General features: G+C 41.4%; 1 protein-coding gene across 1 annotated transcript in view; it reads right to left on the reverse strand.

Moving 5' to 3' along the window:
* Positions 1–4,508: 4,508 nt before the first annotated feature.
* Positions 4,509–22,405, reverse strand: part of NCF1 (neutrophil cytosolic factor 1) — a 53,743-nt gene continuing 35,846 nt past the window's right edge. The window contains exons 9-11 of the mRNA XM_075334234.1: positions 14,659–14,760; positions 8,375–8,511; positions 4,509–6,774 (exon numbers count right to left, since the gene is read on the reverse strand). Coding sequence (XP_075190349.1) covers positions 6,656–6,774; positions 8,375–8,511; positions 14,659–14,760 — 358 coding nt within the window. The 3' untranslated portion in view covers positions 4,509–6,655. The remainder of the gene's footprint in view (positions 6,775–8,374; positions 8,512–14,658; positions 14,761–22,405) is intronic.

Here is a 22,405-nt window from a genome sequence, read left to right on the forward strand (position 1 = left end):
TCCAGACAAGCCATCGAAGGCGCAAGTAACTGTTGCACCCCCCAGGCAGGGTGGAACACATGCACAACACTGGAGTGAGAAAGGGAAAAGTAGCAATGCCGGCCATCACCTGGCTCTCGCCTTCTGGTTTATAATGCATCCTAAAAAGGTGCAAGGTTTAACAGATTGCTTTGAGTTCACTAGGTTGAACCCATTGCAATGTTTTCTAGGATTTGCCAACCATTATAGAAGATTCATTAGGGATTTTTATCAGATTGCTAAACCTCTTATCTCATAAGTAAGGTGGCGAATCTCAAGGTTTGGTCACTGGAGTCTACTGGGGCTCGTAACAATCAAAGAAATGTTTTATTTCTGCTCCTATTCTAATGCAACCCAGTCTTTAAAAACATTTTATTGTGGAGGTGGATGCTTCGAAGATTGAGGTAGGAGCTGTTTTGATCTCAGTGTTCTAAGACTCTGACTAACTTGGGCCATGTGCATTTTTCTCCAAAAATTTTTTGTGGGCTGAAAGAAATTATGATGTGGGGAATTGCGAGTTACTCGCAGCTAAATTAACCTTTGAGGAATAACACTTTATCTTATTTTGAATCAGCTAAATGGCTAACTCCTGGATGTGACAGCAGATTGGTGTGGACACGGGTCGGGTTTACCCTTTAGGGGCGTACCTAAGTGACTACCTGGTCTTCACTAGGGCCTCTGATGGTGAGGACAGGCTGCACCGCATGTAGTCACCAAGTACTACTCCATGTCAGTCCTGGGGTCTGATGTGTCTGACTGACGAGTCAAGGCAGGAGTACCAAGTACAGAGGTCACAGGTAGAGACATAGGAGTTGTCTAGGAGTCATCCTGCTTGTTATTTTACACATCATTATGCCCTATTTTTGGTGGAGACTGGGAGATATCCATTGAGGTGACTGTGGAGGAAGAGCATAAGCCTTCCATGGTATATAAGTATCACCACCTGTAAACAATGGGGCTATTTTAGTAGTGCAAAATATTGACTTAATGGGCCATAAATTACATGTACAGTTTCTGGCCATAACTACTGCTGTTGACGGAAAAGTGAAATAAGCAGTTCAAGATCAATTCAAAGGAACAGTCCACGTTAAAGTATAATGCAAATATGCATTTATTCAAGAAATAATAGTACCTAGGTCTCTTCCATTGAGGCTAAGAACATGTGATTCTTTTGTAAAAGGCAGTACAATCCATATGGATTGGTGTTGATTTTGGTGATCTAGGACATGTGGGATTACAATTTACACAAAAAGATGACTGAACGCCGTATCCTGGGCTTAGAAAAGGCTAACTGAGAATACAACAGAGGGAGAGCAGAAATAATACAGAAAGCAGTAGATGAAGATGGTAATGGGGTGGATAACAACAACCAGGTAGTGGCAATACTTTTGGGTACAGACAATCTATAAAAAAAGATGATCACAAGGAAAAGGAGGACAGCTTGAGCCTTGCTCATCTTGCTGATCAGTTTCCTTTCCCAATGTGAACAGGTGATGCATATTTATGTGCTAATGGAGACACAGTTCCTAGTCAGTATGTACCAGGATGTTCATGACTTTTTGTAATAGCAGAACCTGAACACTGCAGTGTGAGAAAGGTCTTGAGCTCCCTGTCCTTACTCAAGAGTACCGCTACCCCAACAGTGCCCAACAGTGCCCCTCACACCAGAGACAGAGCCAGCAACACAGCTAGGCTTATGAATTGTGTCCTCCAGTCCTCCTGCCCCAAGATAATATTTAAATTTAGTTTTTTGATAAAGCACACCTTTTACAAAAAAAAATGAAAAAAAAAATCATATAGTTCATGACTTATCTGTTTCACAAGCCAGGAAACTCACGCTCTCTGACAGGCAAGTCTTGGTTTCAGTATTTTTCTTTAGTACGAAAATTAGCAAATTTCAAATTGTTTGAATTTGTCAGTACAAATTTTAGAAAACTATTATCTTTCTAAGAATAGATTCTGAATACATTTGAATACATTCTGGTTCATGTAGATATTATGATATTGTATAACTGCTTCTTGCATGGCAATCCTCTTACATAAAGCTGTCCACTTTACCCCTGGCATAACTTATTTTTGCCACATTTTTGCAATACAGTCAAATTTGCTGAAACGAATTAACTGATGTTAACATCCCCAGTTAACCAATTCATCCAAAGTAATAATGGCTCAAAACAAATTCCACAATTTTTAAGAAAGAATTGTGTGGAAATAGCTAAAGCTATGATGTTCACTGTTAAACAATAAATTAACAAGTGATACAAATGGGATATTAATTTCAGGGCTTCTGCACATGGCAGTTTGGTTCTGTTTATTGACACACAGATTGGCTATGGGTACAGTATGGAGATGCAGAATTCTGTGATGTATTACATACAGTATATGGCTCAATAATACGACTTTGCAGATAGAAGAGAAAAGTGCTATACACCTTCAATATGACAAAAGATCAGGATCTTATGCCAGATATATAGTAATTAGTGAAATAGATCTACTTGTATGTTACAACATAAATTACAACATTCAGTAAACAGGAGATTGCCTTAGAACTCTGTCAAACCGAAAAGACACCAGCATGCCAGGAAGTTTGTGTTGTCACTGAGCTGTCTATGTTGTAATGGACATGTTTGAAGGGATCGTCAAGGCTAGGACAAATTGAGGTAAAGGCAAGTAATTCTCTAAAATAACAAAATATGCATTACTTGTAGAGCTGTTGCAAATTTGCTTGTAGGAGCCAATCCTTTAGGCACTTCAGTAATATGTAGCCGCTGGAAAGGAGCGCTGAGAACCACCTCCAACCTCCCAGAAGACGTAGCTATTATTTTGATTAGCCAGCCTGGCACGACATCATCGTTGTAGGCTGGCTAAAAAAAAAAAGAGCCAAAGATGCCAACAGGTAGGTGTTGTGAATAGTACAGAGGAAAGTCAGGAATAAGAGAGCGCTGTCAAATTGGACAAACTATCTTGTTAAATTAATAAATAATCTATTATAATTAAAAATATACAATGTGTTTAAAAACTGATCAGGTTTCTCAGGTATGACATGCCTGAAAACGGGTCATAACTGAAGAAGAAAATTAATCGGTATCAAAACGTGTTGTATCTTTTTAATCATAATTCACTTTTTAAGTTTTTGATACAAGACAGTTTGTCCCATTTGGCAACGCTTTGTTATTCCTGACCTTCCTCTGCACTATTCATGGTTCATAGGACCCCTAGGTTAGGAGAAACTAAGGCAGGAAACAAGCACAATGTGGTCTTAACTGGTTAATACTAGGGGTAGGGATGAGATACTATGGTTTTGTCCTGAGGAAGGGGCAAGATTGCCTTGAAATACGTAGACTAATAAACCATTTTCAACTTAATCCATTTGGAGTCCTTTTTGTACATTAAGGCAGCCAGAAGAACTGCATTTTTTACTGATCGTCTCCTAGACCTCTAAGTTCTCACAGGGGGAACAGTAGCGTTGAAGACTTAGGATTTTTTAATTGAATTGATTCACACCAACTCTTCTTACCTAATGAAGCACCGATAGCTCCAACATGGCCTCTCTGCTGCTTTCCAATAGTTTCATTTTACAGGGATGTTGTAATGATATCTAATTTATAACACAAGATTGCTGTGGCCAATCCAATAGACTTTTGGTGAGGTAGGTGGTATGAGACCACCTAGGTCAGTGATTTCCTACAGTAGTCATGTGTAGTAGACAGGATGTTAGCGCTGAAGCCCTATCAAAAAAAGATTGGCAAAAAGCAGCGGAAAAGTAACTGCAACAACAGAGCCTTTAAGAGGTAAGAAATGCTTATTTTGCTATTTTAAAGCATTACTTGCCTATAATACAAAAGAAACTGTAGTTTCACAAAATTGTGCTCTTCATAATTCATTAAAAGTCTTCTAGTAACAACATTGCCCAAGTTTCAGTAGTTAATTATCCATGAGTTTTGGATGTCACAGCATGCTTAGATTATGACTAAGGATGCTGCAACATCTGAAACGCATGGATAATTAACTACTGAATCTTGGGCAATATTGTTACTGGAAGAATTTTAATGAATAAAGGAGACCACAAGTTTGTGAAGCCGGAATTCTTTTGGAATATTGTACACTTCCCGGCTGGATCGTCTTCATGCTTCAAACTGCCTCCTAGTGATACCAACGTTGAACTGGACTTTTTTACTTTGTTGAATTACTTGCCTTTGCCTCAATTTTGGACAATTACTTCATCTTCCCTCCAAATATTAAAACAAGCTTGTTCCCAGTTACAACAGATAAAATTACTTGTTAAGAGCAGAAAACTAATTACATATACTGTATATTAGATTTCAATTGTTTGTAACAAACCTGCATTAAAGTGTCACATCTACTTCGCTATGGTTTTCGCCACAGATTATGCTCTATATTCGCGTGGAGGGAACGTAACCTTAATGTAACAAAAATAATACACAACCACACACCATTTAATGAATGTAATTTTTTTTTTGTATATATATACAGGTAGATGAAACATATTTAAATAACAGTGCTTTCTTTTTAAAGACTGCTATGTTTTACAAATATTTTTATGCACGCCCATGTTACTCTATTTTTGTTTTTTGACAGCAAAATAAAGACTGATTTGATATGGATGAAACAAAAACTTTTATTGGACTATGATATACAGAGAGTTAATTACTATATACCTGATAACTACAATGATAACATACAACCTCAGATTTATTCTTAGTGCCAGAGTTGGATAGAAGTGTTTTCTGGAAGGTAACTCTAAAGGGCACTTTACACGCAGCGATATCGCTATCGATATTGCTAGCGAGCGTACCCGCCCCTGTCGGTTGTGCGTCACGGGCAAATCACTGCCCGTGGCGCACAACATCGCTTACACCCATCACACATACTTACCTGCCTAGCGACGTCGCTGTGGCCGGCAAACCGCCTCCTTTCTAAGGGGGTGGTGCGTGCGTCATCACAGCGGCGTCACTAAGCGGCCGCCTAATAGAAGCAAACATCCCGCCCACCTCCTTCCTTCCTCATTGCGGTCGTCCAGAGGTAAGGTGATGTTCCTTGTTCCTGTGGTGTCACATGTAGCGATGTGTGCTGCCGCAGGAACGACGAACAACCTGCGTCCTGCAACAGCAACGATAATCAGGAATGAAATGACGCGTCAAAGATCAACGATATGGTGAGTATTTTTCATCGTTAACAGTTGTTCGTGCGTTTCACATGCAACGACGTCACTAACGAGGTCGGATGTGCGTCACGAATTCCGTGACCCCAACGACATCTCGTTAGCGATGTCGTTGCGTGTAAAGCGGCCTTAAGGGGATATTTCTTCTAAATCCCAGTACTTTTTAAGACTCTAGCCACAATTCATCCAGCAGTTTTTTCCAGTGTTCTGCTTAAAATGTCAATCGTAGTTGTGCATCAAATTTTGTATAACTTTTAGCAGTATTATGCAAGCCCCAGTCAGGTCTGCCAACTTTTTGAAAAGTGGATGGGACATGATGGAGAACGGCAAATATACCACATTATCTGACTGGAGAACATTTATTGCGGTGGCCTAAAGTAACTGAAATATGCACCAGATTAATTAATAAGAGCATATCTCTTATTGTCTTTGTCCAGGGCACACTTCATCAAGAGTCATGCAAAACGCCAGGCTTGATTAATTGGGGTCTGTGTTCTCTGAAATATAACAGCACTTCAGAGTTAGGGGTGCTTCACACATAGCGAGATCGCTACCGAAATTGCTGCTACGTAACGGTTTTGGAGACGCAACAGTGACCTCATTAGCGATCTCGTACTGTGTGACACTGAGCAGCAATCTGGCCCCTGCTGTGAGATCGCTGCTCGTTACACACAGCCCTGGTTCATTTTTTTATTGTTGCTCTCCTGCTGTGAAGCACACATCGCTGTGTGTGACAGCGAGAGAGCGACGAAATGAACTGAGCAGAGAGCAGGAGCCGGCATCTGGCAGCTGCGGTAAGCTGTAACCAGGGTAAACATCGGTTAACCAAGGTGGTTACCCAATATTTACCTTCGTTACCAGCCTCCGCCGCTCTCACGCTGCCAGGGACGGCTCCCTGGTCTCTGCACATGTAGCTGCAGTACACATCGGGTTAATTAACCCGATGTGTACTGTAGCTAGGAGAGCAGGGAGCCAGCGCTAAGCGGTGTGCGCGGCTCCCTGCTCTCTGCACATGTAGCGACGTTATGATCGCTGCTGCGTCGCTGTGTTTGACAGCTAAGAAGCAATCATAACAGCGACTTACTAGGTCGCTGTTACGTCACAGAAAATGGTGACGTAACAGCGACGTCGTTGTCGCTGTCGCTATGTGTGAACCCAGCCTTACCGGTAAACATTATTTATTTTAATCAGGGAGCCTATCATTATTCTATCATTATTTTATGTTAAGGCAGCATGAACCTGCTGATTAGTTGCCTTTAAGGTAAACAGAGTTTGGCAACAAAAAGTTTAGCATTAAAAATTTTAAATTAGCAATGCTAAAAATTAAAAATAAGACAGTTCACATCAGATCTCCTACCAGCCTCCGTTTAAAGGTTGGTAAAGTCTATTATCTGTGGCTTTTTATGTTCTTCCTTTATTGCTGAGTATTGATTTCAATAATTCACCACAGTTTTATTAATTAACTTTTTGGATTTTGTTTTTTGTATGTTCTGAACATTTGTCGAGGATGAGCTCTTTACTGGGTCTTGGTGGGATTGCCGGTTCGGCTTTATGTTTCATTTCATGTTGTTCCTCTATAAATAAGAGAAGACATAACATATAGTTATAGGTAACACTAAGAATGCAGAGAATCACTTTTATGATTAAAAGCAGAGGCTTAAAAGTAAGATAATATAATTTAGTTTCTTGCACTGGATTGTACGAGGGGCTGCTGATAAGTCTTTGGCTTTGTGATCTTTTTTTGTTTCTATGGTAATGAATGTTACATCACATGAAAGCCTTATGTGTCTAATATATGTTTTCAAAATTTTGTGTTTGTTGCTTATAGCAACAGTGTTCTACGCACGTGGGAAAACAAAATGGTGGAGTCTAATGCAATATTCACAGCAACTGAGAGCAGAGGAGTGATAAAATTTTTGTTTCTGCAAGGAAAGTCCACAAAGGATATTCATGGTGATATGTTGCAGACATTGGGGGATCAATGCCCTTCATATTCCACAGTTAAGAACTGGGTTGCCAAATTTAAAATGGGCCACTTCAGCACCAATGATGAGGAACGTCCTGGACGACCGAGAGTGGTTGTTGTTCTAGAGATTGTCAATGCTTTGCACAACCTCATACTGGAGAATCGACAAATTTCAGGTAAAGCAATAGCAGACATCATGAGTATTTCCCGTGAATGTGTTTGTGTCATTATCCATGAACATTTGGACATGAAGAAGCTATCTGTAAAGTGGGTCCCCAAATGTTTGACAACAGATTAGAGAAGCATGCAAGTGAAAACTTCCCGGTCCATTTGTCAGCATTTCCGGACTGGTAAGAACTTTCTGGATCGGCTGGTTACTATGGCTGAGACCTGGATTTCTTTATATGACACTGAAATTAAAGAGCAGTCAAAAGAGTGGAGGCACAGTTGTTTTCTTTGGCCAAAGAAGTTCAGGATGCAAAAATCAGACACTAAGGTGATGGCGTCTGTTTTCTGGGATAAGGAGGATGTGCTACTAGTGGATTACCTTCAAAAGTGTTCCGCCATCAATGCAAGGTATTACATTGAACTTTTGGACCAATTGAAGGCAGCTCTGAAGGCCAAAAGGCGTGGCAAGCTGTCCAAAAGAATCTTGTTGCTGCAAGACAACACCTCTGCTCACACTGAACAAGTGACCACGGCAAAACTGGTAGAGCTGGGCTTCCAGCTGGTTGACCACCCACCTTATTCACGAGATCTAGCTCCTTCCGACTATCATCTGTTTCCAAACCTGAAGAAACACCTCAAGGGTACCAAATTTCACACCATTTCTAATGCCATGGCTGCTACGGATGCCTGGTTTGAGGCACAACCGAAATCCTTCTTTTTGTTAGACTTACAGAACTTAGAATGCCAATGTAAGACGTTAGACGTTGACATTAGTGGAGAGTATGTGAAATAAATGGAATGTTTCATCATCCTATCATGTTTCTTTCTGGGTAAAGCCAAATACTTATCAGCAGCCCCTCGTATGTTTTGATTATCGGCCACATTTGGTAATAGGCTTACCTCTTTGATTTTTGCTTGTACTTTCTCAAGCTCAGTCTACAATTTGTGTTGCTTTAGATTGAGGTTATATTGTTTCTTAATGTTAAATAAATTAATGAATTGAAGACTTGCACCCATGAATGTACATGTACAGTACTTACCAATTATTAGAGATTTCAAAGCATCACTAGCTGATTGACGTTTTTTTAAATATTTTTTGCTGTTCCTTCTGTAAGTTTCTTGACTAATTTCTTTACGCTTTTGTGTATGAATACTATTAGCATTTGAAATTGTTCTCCTGCAAAGAAATTACATTTTCTTAATATTTTTTATTATAAAAATAGGCTTACATATATATCTTTAAGAATTAGTTTTAAAGTACCATTGATTCCATGATAATGTAGTTGTAAATAGGGTTTGCGTACATATAAAACATACGTATTTTACACACAGTAATGTGATAAGATTGTAGGTCGAGAGGCTTGGTGCAGCTCCAGTGTTTGTAAGTTAAGGTACCGTCACACTAAGCAACATCGCTAGCAACATCGCTGCTGAGGCACGACTTTTGTGACGTAACAGCGATGTTGCTAGCGATGTTGTTGTGTGTGATATCCAGCAACAACCTGGGCCCTGCTGTGAGGTCGCTGGTTGTTGCTGAATGTCCTGGACCATTTTTTAGTTGTTGCTCTCCCGCTGTGAAGCACACATCGCTGTGTGTGACAGCGAGAGAGCAATAACTGAATGTGCAGTGAGCAGGGAGCCGGCTTCTGCGGACGCTGGTGACCAATGTAAATATCGGGTAACCAAGGAGCCCTTTCCTTGGTTACCCGATATTTACCTTCGTTACCAGCGTCCGCCGCTCTCACGCGGCGAGTGCCGGCTCCCTGCACACATAGCTAGACTACACATCGGGTAATTATCCCGATGTGTACTCTGGCTAGGAGTGCAGGGAGACAGCGCTAAGTGGTGTGCGCTGGTAACCAAGGTAAATATCGGGTTGGTTACCCGATATTTACCTTAGTTACCAAGCACAGCATCGCTTCCATGCGTCGCTGCTGGCTGGGGGCTGGTCACTGGTTTCTGGTGAGATCTGCCTGTGTGACAGCTCACCAGCAACCCGTGCAGCGACGCTCCAGCAATCCCTGCCAGGTCAGGTTGCTGGTGGGATCGCTGGAGCGTCGCTTAGTGTGACGGTACCTTTAGAGTTGTGTTTTCAGGTTCTGCCTGAAGATTTCAATTGTGGGAAACAATCGGAGGTGTTAAGACACTGAATTCCAGAGAGTGGGGATGTGGGAGATGGTTGGGTGAGGAACATACGAGAAGGAACGATAGAAGATCTTGTGAGGACCAGAAATTACATGTGAGGAGGTTTTGGGAGGTTAGTTCACAGATGTATGGAGGAGACAGATTACGGACAGCCAACAAGGTCATTCTCAGCAATGTGTTAGTAATTTAAGCTGTATTCACTGCTGAATTGGAAGCCAGTGAAGGAATTAGCAGAGAGGAGAGGCAGAGGAATAGCAAGAGAAGAGGTGGATTAATGGGACACCAGGGTTAAGGATTGACGGAGAGATGCAAGTGTGTTATTTGGAGGTCACAAAGGAGAGTGTTGAAAAAGCCCGGATGGAAGATGATGATGGCATGCAATTACATTTCAAAAAACAAGAAAAGAAGATCAGGCATATCCAGGACTAAAATCCAAACACTTTTATTTAATCATATAAAAACTCATATCGCCCAAGCATTCAGAGATCTCTGAATACCTGCGGTATATGAATATTTATATGATTAAATAAAAGTGATTGGATTTTAGTCCTGGATATGCAACTTCTTCTTTCCTTATTTTTTCATATTCACCTGTGAGCCAGAAAGGTGGGGCATTGGACAAAGGTGAGCAGATTTGGATTTGATGCATTCTAAGTCATTATATGCTGTTTTTTTCCGTAATCACATGAGATTTAGGAAATAATGAATACTGGAAATATTTTTGAGTTGAAGATAGCAGGAGGGGGTAAGGGGGATTGAATGTTGTGATACAAATGAGACAAGTATGAGTGAGTGACTGGGCTAAGATAGGTATCCAGTCTTCAGAATAGGTGATTATGGAAGTCATGATTGTCTATGTGCTAAAAGGTTAGAGCATTATATGGTGAGCATAAAGGTCCAGTCACACTAAGCAACTTACCAGCGATCCCAACAACGATAGGGATCGCTGGTAAGTTGCTAGGAGGTTGCTGGTGAGATGTCACACTGCGACGCTCCAGCGATCCCACCAGCAACCTGACCTGGCAGGGATCGCTGGAGCGTCGCTACACGAGTTGCTGGTGAGCTCACCAGCAACCAGTGACCAGCCCCCAGCGCCGCGTGGAAGATGCTGCGCTTGGTAACTAAGGTAAATATCGGGTAACCAACCCGATATTTACCTTGGTTACCAGCGCACGGAGCTACACATGCAGAGAGCAGGGAGCAGCACACACTGAGCGCTGGCTCCCTGCTCTCCTAGTTACAGCACACATCGGGTTAATTACCCGATGTGTACTGCAGCTACATGTGCACAGAGCAGGGAGCAGCGCACACTGCTTAGCGCTGGCTCCCTGCTCTCCTAGTTACAGCACACATCGGGTTAATTACCCGATGTGTGCTGCAGCTACATGTGCACATAGCAGGGAGCAGCGCACAATGCTTAGCGCTGGCTCCTTGCTCTCCTAGCTACAGCACACATCGGGTTAATTAACCCGATGTGTCCTGCAGCTACATGTGCACAGAGCAGGAGCCGGCACTGACAGTGAGAGCGGTGGAGGCTGGTAACAAAGGTAAATATCGGGTAACCAAGGACAGGGCTTCTTGGTTACCCGATGTTTACTGTGGTTACCAGCCTCCGCAGAAGCCGGCTCCTGCTGCCTGCACATTTAGTTGTTGCTGTCTCGCTGTCACACACAGCGATCTGCGCTTCACAGCGGGACAGCAACAACTAAAAAATGGCCCAGGACATTCAGCAACAACCAACGACCTCACAGCAGGGGCCAGGTTGTTGCTGGATGTCACACACAGCAACATCGCTAGCAACGTCACAAAAGTTGTTCGTTAGCAGCGATGTTGCTAGTGATGTTGCTTAGTGTGACGGGGCCTTAAGATTCAGCTTTGCAAAGAGGAACATACTGGAAAACCTTGAAGTTGTTATGCCATAATCAGTGGCAAGCAACCTTGAGGTATTGTGCTGTAATTAGTGAAAAAGTAACAATTCGGGAACATCAGAGTAAAATAACTATGATAACCTTGAAGTTTTATGCTGAGAGAAACAGCATATTGTGCAATGTGGTCAGTGTTTTTTGCTGAGAAAAACAATGTACTGCGCAACTGCAAGATACTGATAATTTGACTAAATTGTACTGCGCAACTGCAAGATACTGATGATTTGACTAAATTGTACTGTGCAACTGCAAGATACTGATGATTTGACTAAAATGTACTGCGCAGCTGCGATGGAGAGGGGTATGTGGGAGCTGTGTATAAAAGGGAGGGATTTTGCTCAACGAGTTAGGGACGTTCCAGAAGGTATAGTAGACACACTTCTTCTGTGATGTTAAGACCAGAGTATTGTTCCTTCTCGTTGACTGAGGTCCCTCCGGTGGAAAAGTGATGCTACAATACCTGGTAATGTATTGATGTTTATTTCTCTATATACTATGATTTACATTGAATGTATGATTTACATTAATTGAATCAATAGAACAGGGTAATATTGTTTCTGCCATTCCATAATTGAACATTATCCTGATGCAATCTCAATAAATTGTTACATTATTGTTTTACCATAAAACTGTATTCAGTGTGCCTAATTTGTATATTACAGGTCAAAAAGTATAGGAAAGCAGGTTAATATACCGCGCCACACCACAGAAGTCAAAAATGTTAAAAGTAAATCCCTTTTTCTTTATTTTCACAGGTCTACGCGTTTCAGGGACATATCCGTCCCCTTCCTCAGGACAATGTACAGAAATTACTATCTTGGAAGATGGAAGAGTATTGGGGGATACCAACAAAGAGAGATGAGGAGGTGGTATAGGAATGGGAGATGCAAAAAGTGTGATTAGTGAGGGATGTGGATATCTTTGATGCCAAGGGATAAGAGGAACTTTATTAGAAAGTAGTGTTTGACTATATCAAAGGCAGAGGACTTTGGCACACAACAGATAGTTTGTAATTTTCGTTAGGGCAGATTCAGAAGAATGGTTGGGACGAAAGCCAGATTGTATGTTGTTGAAGAGTGTGTTAGATGAGATGGGGGAGGAATGTTCTATGTGGTTGTGTTGTTCATTGAACATGGGTTAAGTGATAGGTTCTTCATGACTGATGTAATGATTGCATGTTTGAAAAAGAAAGGGAAGACACCAGAGGTAGTGATAAGTTGAAGAGATAGGTTAAGTATGGAATAAGCACAGTTGTAAAGTGGTAAAGGAAGTGATATAGAATGCAGGCAATGTGACTTCGATAATGAGGTTGACCAACCAAAAGTTGACCAACCATAAGCATGGTCATACTGGGGAGGAAAGAACATGCCCTCCTGTTTGCACTGATCTCATGCACCCACTGTGCAAAGAATCAGCAGAACTGAGTTATATTTCATTATAAAACCTTCCAGATCTCATCTCACAACAGTCAGTCTGAGGGGAAGGTAAGAGCTGCCAGTACTGTGAGATGAAATCTGGAAAAGTTTGTCATGATACATAACTCTGTGGCAACTGTGTAGAAATACAGCAAAGCAGAGTTATGTATCATTACAAACACTTCTAGATTTCGCATCACAATGCTGTGAGCTTACAACCTGTCCACACACTGACTACCATGAGATGAGATCTGGAAGGGTTTTTATTGATATGTAACTCAGCCCAGTTGTAGCTCTACACAGTATGCATAGATCAGTGAGTGGAGGAGGAGAAAAGGGTTGGTTCTTTTCTTTCTTGTATGTTGCTACATGCTTATCCAACATCATGCAGGGAAAAAAGTACAAACTCCCACAGACACCCACTGGAGCAATAATCTAAACTTTACAAACTAATATCTTATTGAAATTGAGAAAGTAAGAAATAAAAACTAGATTTTACTCTGCTCTGAAGCCATTATTCCATTATTAGCCAACTTAAAATGCTCAAATAGGTGAAAGGTCTGCTTTAACATTTTGTTTAGTGTGGTCTTTCTTCTTTTGAAATGTGAGAAGTCTGCATAAATTAGAGATGTGAGAGGACAGTGGACAGAGGGAGAATTAAGTGTTGAGTAATTGTTTAGGGTTCTGGGATAGAGAAAATATGATAGTTGTGAAGCAGTCCTATTTAGCAAAAGTGAGGGCAGAATTCAATAGAAAAATTGCTGGCTTGATTGTCATAAAGTCTTCATGTGAAACTATTTTTTCCAGCGGCGCTCTGCAATCCTGGACTCTTGCTGCAGCTCTTTTGGGAGATTGGTATGTCAACGTTGTCTATTGATACGGCTATGCCCAAGAAGGTGAACAAGTTAATAGTTGATGTGAATGTGGTGTTGTACAAAACAATGGATGCTTCTGTGTCATCGAGTGAAAATATGGTGGACAATGGTATAAGAAAGTCAGAAGGTGTGTAAATGTCTAGGCTAGATATGTTTCTCTAGGGGGTACTAACTGCTGGACTTTGAGGGAAGCTGAAGAGAACAGGGATAAGAATGTGAGTACATGGTTTGTTATGCAGAGAGATGAGATTATTTGCTTAGATAGGGAACAGAGTAGGGTGAAAGTGAGATCTAGTGCATGTTTGTCTTTATGGGTGGCTGTGGAGGCCCAATGTGTGAGACCAAAGGACAACAGTGTGGAAGCTACTGGATTTCAAAGGGGATGTTGAAGTCATCCATGATGACAATGTGAAGCAGAGATAAATGTAGAAGCCAGGAATGGTAGGTAGAAGTAGGATTGGGTCAAATTTGCAGTCATTAGACAGGAGGCGGACAACTCCGCCACTATACTTGTTGCCAGGCAAGGAGTGTGAGCGAAGTGAAAGCCTCTGTAACACAGAGCAGCATGGGTGCCTGTGACAAAGCGTGTCAGTCATGTCTCTGAATCCAAGGAAAGATAAATTGATATGATAAAGAGGAAATGAATAAATGGAGTTTATTACAGATGGATGAATTCCATAGTGCTCCAGAAAGAGGGAGTGATTTTGCAGTGGTCAAGTAGATGGGTTTTAGGTTAGAGCGGATGTGGGGATTTCTAGTAATTGGAGAGTTGTAGGGAGGAGAAAATGACCAGCACATGATGTTTAAAAAATGAAAATGTATTCATTGTTTAAAATAAAAAAATAGTTACTATTGGCCTCACTTGGTTTCACATAGGTTATGTTGTTGGGTAATAAGCTCGTAGTGGTAAGACAGTGGCCAATGTTTCAAACAATATATTTTATCTGCTATTTCAAGCTTTTACCTCCGAGGTGGCAAGCTCTTGGTCTGTTTTCCATTTGCAGCAGGAGCATCTCCTGACTTTTGAAGGTACATTGCAGGAAAGTATCCAGTTATGCTTCCTCTCCTGGAAAATAAGAATATTTACTGTACTAAGAAGAAATTGTAAGTATATGCATCATGCAATAGTTAATTTTAAAAGGGTTTTTCAGGTACACAGATTATTAAAACATTGTAAAGAAGTGAGCTATTAAGACATTTTATAATTTACTTTCCATACCCTGTTCCTAAGCAAGCACATGTGATTATGTGACCTTCTGCTCTTTATTTCCTGCAACAGTCCATTCAAAGCACAGAGTACAGAGATTTCCAGTCTGTGCTTTGAAAAGAACGTAGCCTGTCAGTCAAGCACAGACTTGCATTCAGGCTCTGATTACTAATCTCATTGGGAACGTGGCCAGTGCTCCTCAAAAGAGGATGTACAGGGTGGGAACAAATGCAGAACGCAGCTATATAAAATATGACTCATGGTTCCATTACAGCAAGGGTTAGAACCAGTAATATTATCCTTCTTTGCACAAAACAGCTGTCCCTTCCAATCCACATAACCACATTTATTATGAGCTGTCTTATTGTAAGGTAGTCATTGTCGGTTATAGCACTGTTGAATAAACTTTTTTATCATCATACTCAGGATGGTGATTTGTTTGTTTAACCCTTTCACGACCGGCCGATTTTTCGCTTTCCGTTTTTTTTTTTCGCCATTCTTTTTCTGAGAGACGTAACTTTTTTATTTTTCAGTCAATATGGTCATGTGAGGGCTCATTTTTTGCGGAACGAGCTGTACTTTTAAATGAAACCATCAGTTTTACCATATTGTGTACTAGAAAATGGCAAAAAAATTCCAAATGCTGAAAAATTGCAAAAAAAGTGCGATAGCACTATGGTTTTTGAGATATTTTATTCACTGTGTTCACTATATGGTAAAACTGATGTGTGGGTGTGATGCCTCAGGTCAGTGCGAGTTCGTAGACACCAAACATGTATAGGTTTACTTTTATATAAGGGGTTAAAAAAAAATCGGAAGTTTGTCCGAAAAAAGTGGCGCACGTTTTACGCCATATTCCGTGACCCGTAGCGTTCTCATTTTTCGGGATCTTAGGCTCAATGACGGCTTATTTTTTGCGTCTCGAGCTGACGTTTTTAACGGTACCATTTTTGCGCAGATGCTACGTTTTGATCGCCTCTTATTGCATTTTGCGCAAAAGTTGTGGCGACAAAAAAACGTCGTTTTGGCGTTTGGAATTTTTTTGCCGCTACGCCGTTTACTGATCAGATTAATTGATTTTATATTTTGATAGATCGGGCGTTTTTGAACGCGGCGATACCAAATGTGTGTATATTTTTTATTTTTTTAACCCTTTAATTTTCAATGGGGCGAATGGGGGGTGATTTGAACTTTTAGGTTTTTTTTTAATTTTTTAAAACTTATTTTTTTACTTTTTTTTTTTATTTTACTAGTCCCCCTAGGGGGCTATTGCGATCAGCATTCCGATCGCTCTGCAGTATCTGCTGATCACAGCTGGAAGGCTGTAAACAGCAGATACGCTGTCTTTCTCTTTTGCTGTGCCCCGGGCACAGCGAAAGTGAAACCAATTCATGTGTAGTACAGGAGTCATCACATGACCCTGTACTACCATGACAACTATCGGGAGTCACGTGATCGCGTCACGTGACTTCCGGTTTCGGCGGTAAGTAAAAACTTTACCGCGATTGCGCTTATAATGGCGCTGTCATGTATTGACAGCGCCATATAAGGGGTTAATCGGCACGAGCAGATAACGATTCTGCTCGTGCCTAGCAGGCACACATCTCAGCTGTGAAAATCAGCTGAGATGTGTGCCGATCGCGGCATGCTGCCGCCGGAGGACCGCGGGCAGTAAGATTATGTCATTTAGGACGTAATTTTACGGCCCGCGGTCGTTAAGGGGTTAATGGGCAGACACTTAGGGGCACTTTGCACACTACGACATCGCAGGTGCGATGTCGGTGGGGTCAAATTGAAAGTGACGCACATCCGGCGTCGCAGGCGATATCATAGTGTGTAAAGCCTTTTTGATACGATTAACGAGCGCAAAATCGTCATAATCGCATCATCGGTGTAGCGTTGGTCATTTCCATAATTTGGAAATCGGTGTAGCGTTGGTCATTTCCATGATTTGTGAATGTAGCAATAAGAGGCTAAAATTTAACTTTTAATTCTAAAATATTAAAAGCCCAAGAGGGATATATGTAACCATGAAACTCCAGTGCTCTAGAATATGAGATAATAACTTGTCATAGCACAAGGAGTCAATAATGTATAACAAACATAACAAAAAAACACAAAATACATAAATCATGAATTGAGTAGATTATATCCACCCATAGGACAGTGGTCCACTTACTAGGGAAGAAAAAATAATCAAAAAAACTCAATATACCTAAATCAAGAGCTAAATATTGGTCCTCAATGGAAAGACCAGTACAATTACTATTGCTCAAAATACAAATAAATGAGAACAATCTCACCCATGTTCAGTGGTCTAGGGCAAAACAGGATCTCCTCCGTGTAGGTCCTCTTTGTGTCGTCAGGTTGTCACTGACCCTACATAAACCTAGGAGATAGATTAAACCTGTTGCCCAAACTTCTGTCCTGACAAGGACAGACCACAGCTGGCCCTCTCTATATACCCCTACACCGATCCTATCCACGTCCCGACGCGTTTCGTCATATAAGACTCATCAGGGGACTCCGGTGTTTAGATAGAGGCCAGAGGTCCTAAGCCCTCGCTCCCAGATTAACATATCTGGGTACGGGACTGCAATAGACCAGGTGAGTGCTGCTGAGAGCAGTTCTGCTATTTATATGTGAGGCCGCATGGCACATTTTATAAAAATATTTTAGTGTAGGACTGCTTCAAATGAGATTTGCCGTGACGTGGCGAAGCAGCTCAAGAAATTGCAATTTTTTGCCAAAAATCTCAAAAAAAATTTTTATAATGCAGTTTGGAATGTTTGATGCCTTAGTGCACATTGGTGCTGGCTCTTTGTTGTTTCTTTGTTGAATTGGTCGGTGGTTGACCTCCACCTTGCTATGCACCCCAATTTGGGATGTATTCCATCTGTATAGATTTTGGCGTTTGGTGACTGTTCACATTGGGTCATCAGGCTTTGTCCACAGGCTATATATATACTTCATGCAGCATTTGCTTGGACCTGTCCCGCCCACAGCCATGACTCAGTCATGGGTACGGGACTGCAATAGACCAGGTGAGTGCTGCTGAGAGCAGTTCTGCTATTTATATGTGAGGCCGCATGGCACATTTTATAAAAATATTTTAGTGTAGGACTGCTTCAAATGAGATTTGCCGTGACGTGGCGAAGCAGCTCAAGAAATTGCAATTTTTTGCCAAAAATCTCAAAAAAAAAAAAAAAAAAAAAAAAAAAAAAAAATTTTATAATGCAGTTTGGAATGTTTGATGCCTTAGTGCACATTGGTGCTGGCTCTTTGTTGTTTCTTTGTTGAATTGGTCGGTGGTTGACCTCCACCTTGCTATGCACCCCAATTTGGGATGTATTCCATCTGTATAGATTTTGGCGTTTGGTGACTGTTCACATTGGGTCATCAGGCTTTGTCCACAGGCTATATATATACTTCATGCAGCATTTGCTTGGACCTGTCCCGCCCACAGCCATGACTCAGTCATGGGTACGGGACTGCAATAGACCAGGTGAGTGCTGCTGAGAGCAGTTCTGCTATTTATATGTGAGGCCGCATGGCACATTTTATAAAAATATTTTAGTGTAGGACTGCTTCAAATGAGATTTGCCGTGACGTGGCGAAGCAGCTCAAGAAATTGCAATTTTTTGCCAAAAATCTCAAAAAAAAAAAAAAAAAAAAAAAAAAAAATTTTTATAATGCAGTTTGGAATGTTTGATGCCTTAGTGCACATTGGTGCTGGCTCTTTGTTGTTTCTTTGTTGAATTGGTCGGTGGTTGACCTCCACCTTGCTATGCACCCCAATTTGGGATGTATTCCATCTGTATAGATTTTGGCGTTTGGTGACTGTTCACATTGGGTCATCAGGCTTTGTCCACAGGCTATATATATACTTCATGCAGCATTTGCTTGGACCTGTCCCGCCCACAGCCATGACTCAGTCATGGGTACGGGACTGCAATAGACCAGGTGAGTGCTGCTGAGAGCAGTTCTGCTATTTATATGTGAGGCCGCATGGCACATTTTATAAAAATATTTTAGTGTAGGACTGCTTCAAATGAGATTTGCCGTGACGTGGCGAAGCAGCTCAAGAAATTGCAATTTTTTGCCAAAAATCTCAAAAAAAAAAAAAAAAAAAAAAAAAAAAATTTATAATGCAGTTTGGAATGTTTGATGCCTTAGTGCACATTGGTGCTGGCTCTTTGTTGTTTCTTTGTTGAATTGGTCGGTGGTTGACCTCCACCTTGCTATGCACCCCAATTTGGGATGTATTCCATCTGTATAGATTTTGGCGTTTGGTGACTGTTCACATTGGGTCATCAGGCTTTGTCCACAGGCTATATATATACTTCATGCAGCATTTGCTTGGACCTGTCCCGCCCACAGCCATGACTCAGTCATGGGTACGGGACTGCAATAGACCAGGTGAGTGCTGCTGAGAGCAGTTCTGCTATTTATATGTGAGGCCGCATGGCACATTTTATAAAAATATTTTAGTGTAGGACTGCTTCAAATGAGATTTGCCGTGACGTGGCGAAGCAGCTCAAGAAATTGCAATTTTTTGCCAAAAATCTCAAAAAAAAAAAAAAAAAAATTTTTATAATGCAGTTTGGAATGTTTGATGCCTTAGTGCACATTGGTGCTGGCTCTTTGTTGTTTCTTTGTTGAATTGGTCGGTGGTTGACCTCCACCTTGCTATGCACCCCAATTTGGGATGTATTCCATCTGTATAGATTTTGGCGTTTGGTGACTGTTCACATTGGGTCATCAGGCTTTGTCCACAGGCTATATATATACTTCATTCAGCATTTGCTTGGACCTGTCCCGCCCACAGCCATGACTCAGTCATGGGTACGGGACTGCAATAGACCAGGTGAGTGCTGCTGAGAGCAGTTCTGCTATTTATATGTGAGGCCGCATGGCACATTTTATAAAAATATTTTAGTGTAGGACTGCTTCAAATGAGATTTGCCGTGACGTGGTGAAGCAGCTCAAGAAATTGCAATTTTTTGCCAAAAATCTCAAAAAAAAAAAAAAAAAAAAAAAAAATTTTTATAATGCAGTTTGGAATGTTTGATGCCTTAGTGCACATTGGTGCTGGCTCTTTGTTGTTTCTTTGTTGAATTGGTCGGTGGTTGACCTCCACCTTGCTATGCACCCCAATTTGGGATGTATTCCATCTGTATAGATTTTGGCGTTTGGTGACTGTTCACATTGGGTCATCAGGCTTTGTCCACAGGCTATATATATACTTCATGCAGCATTTGCTTGGACCTGTCCCGCCCACAGCCATGACTCAGTCATGGGTACGGGACTGCAATAGACCAGGTGAGTGCTGCTGAGAGCAGTTCTGCTATTTATATGTGAGGCCGCATGGCACATTTTATAAAAATATTTTAGTGTAGGACTGCTTCAAATGAGATTTGCCGTGACGTGGCGAAGCAGCTCAAGAAATTGCAATTTTTTGCCAAAAATCTCAAAAAAAAAAAAAAAAAAAAAAAAAAAAAAAATTTTATAATGCAGTTTGGAATGTTTGATGCCTTAGTGCACATTGGTGCTGGCTCTTTGTTGTTTCTTTGTTGAATTGGTCGGTGGTTGACCTCCACCTTGCTATGCACCCCAATTTGGGATGTATTCCATCTGTATAGATTTTGGCGTTTGGTGACTGTTCACATTGGGTCATCAGGCTTTGTCCACAGGCTATATATATACTTCATGCAGCATTTGCTTGGACCTGTCCCGCCCACAGCCATGACTCAGTCATGGGTACGGGACTGCAATAGACCAGGTGAGTGCTGCTGAGAGCAGTTCTGCTATTTATATGTGAGGCCGCATGGCACATTTTATAAAAATATTTTAGTGTAGGACTGCTTCAAATGAGATTTGCCGTGACGTGGCGAAGCAGCTCAAGAAATTGCAATTTTTTGCCAAAAATCTCAAAAAAAAAAAAAAAAAAAAAATTTTATAATGCAGTTTGGAATGTTTGATGCCTTAGTGCACATTGGTGCTGGCTCTTTGTTGTTTCTTTTTTTTTTTTTTTTTTTTTTATTCACTATTAATTGATAAGTGGCCTCCCTCTGTTTGAGGTTTGCTGACATTTCCATAATTTGGAAATGACCGATGTTACGATGTTGTTCCTCATTCCTGCGGCAGCACACATTGCTGTGTGTGAAGCCGCAGGAGCAAGGAACATCTCCTACCTGCGTCCTGCGGCTCACGCCAGCTATGCGGAAGGAAGGAGGTGGGCGGGATGTTTACGTCCCGCTCATCTCCACCCCTCTGCTTCTATTGGCCACCTGCCGTGTGATGTCGCTATGACGCCGCATGACCCGCCCCCTTAATAAGGAGGCGGGTCGCCGACCAGAGCGAAGTCGCAGTGCAGGTGAGTGCATGTGAAGCTGGCGTAACAATAATGTTCGCTACGCCAGCTATCACCATGATATCGCAGCTGCGATGGGGCAGGGACTATCGCGCTCGGGATTGCAAGCATCAGCTTGCGATGTCGTAGTGTGCAAAGTGCCCCTTAGGGTGGGAGTGTGTGGGGTGGATACAAGTCTGGCATAGAAGCTATAGAGCAATGCACCTTAGGGTGAGTTTGTAATATAAATTATAACTTGACACAAGTATAGCAGTAGGGGCTGAAGTGAAGCTAAAAAAAGAAAAGAAATGTAACAAGGTGGGATTAGGGTCTCATTACAGGGAGGGCCAGATAATTTTTGGGGAGCTAGGAAAACTCATTTAATTCATAATTTAAGAAGTTGGGGGTTTTTTTTTAGAAAGTGATGACATATTGCTAGAATATGACTTTAAGATCTGTGGAATTCCAATTAAAGTGAATGTAGTCCTAGATTAGAGCTGCATCCCCTTCTTGGTTTTTCCCTGTACAGCCTAACTCCAGTTCACCCCTAAATGGGGCGCACTGACCACCCTTTGTGTAGGACGTAACAACTATAGTGGCGCACGGAATTCCCTTCATTCTTAAGACCTATAGAGGTCACAAAGATCAGACCAATCATAACATGATGACATATCCAAGGAATGATAGAAAAACCCTTTAATATTAGGAATTATAAAGTAGACACATGAGTGTAATAATTAAAGGGAATGTTTTGTTTCAACCTTTTCACTACAAATATGTGCTGTATAGTCAAGATGAACCTATTCGTTAGTAGCTCAGTTGCCCTCATAACTTCCTTTGCCCAGTGTTCCCATGAATCCTACAACTAGTTTTCCTCTGATCTAAGTGGCGGAAAGGCATGTTGCTAAAACTATACTTTCTAATCTTCCCAGCGCGTTTCTGTCTAGTATTTTGTAACTCCTTCCTCTCAATCATGTCCTTTTCTTTGTTTTAATCTGCTCTCAAAGCTGATCCTGCCTATTTAGTTCAAGCGGGAGAAGTATCCTGTTGACTGGGCATTGCTCTAGAAGCACTGGTCCATGTGACCAGTAGAAATAACATCGGAGGAGCAATACACACTTGCCAATGGAGTCCAGTGACCGCTGTGCACAA

The sequence above is a fragment of the Anomaloglossus baeobatrachus genome, chromosome 2 (genome assembly GCF_048569485.1).
Source record: "Anomaloglossus baeobatrachus isolate aAnoBae1 chromosome 2, aAnoBae1.hap1, whole genome shotgun sequence".
Taxonomy (NCBI): domain Eukaryota; kingdom Metazoa; phylum Chordata; class Amphibia; order Anura; family Aromobatidae; genus Anomaloglossus; species Anomaloglossus baeobatrachus.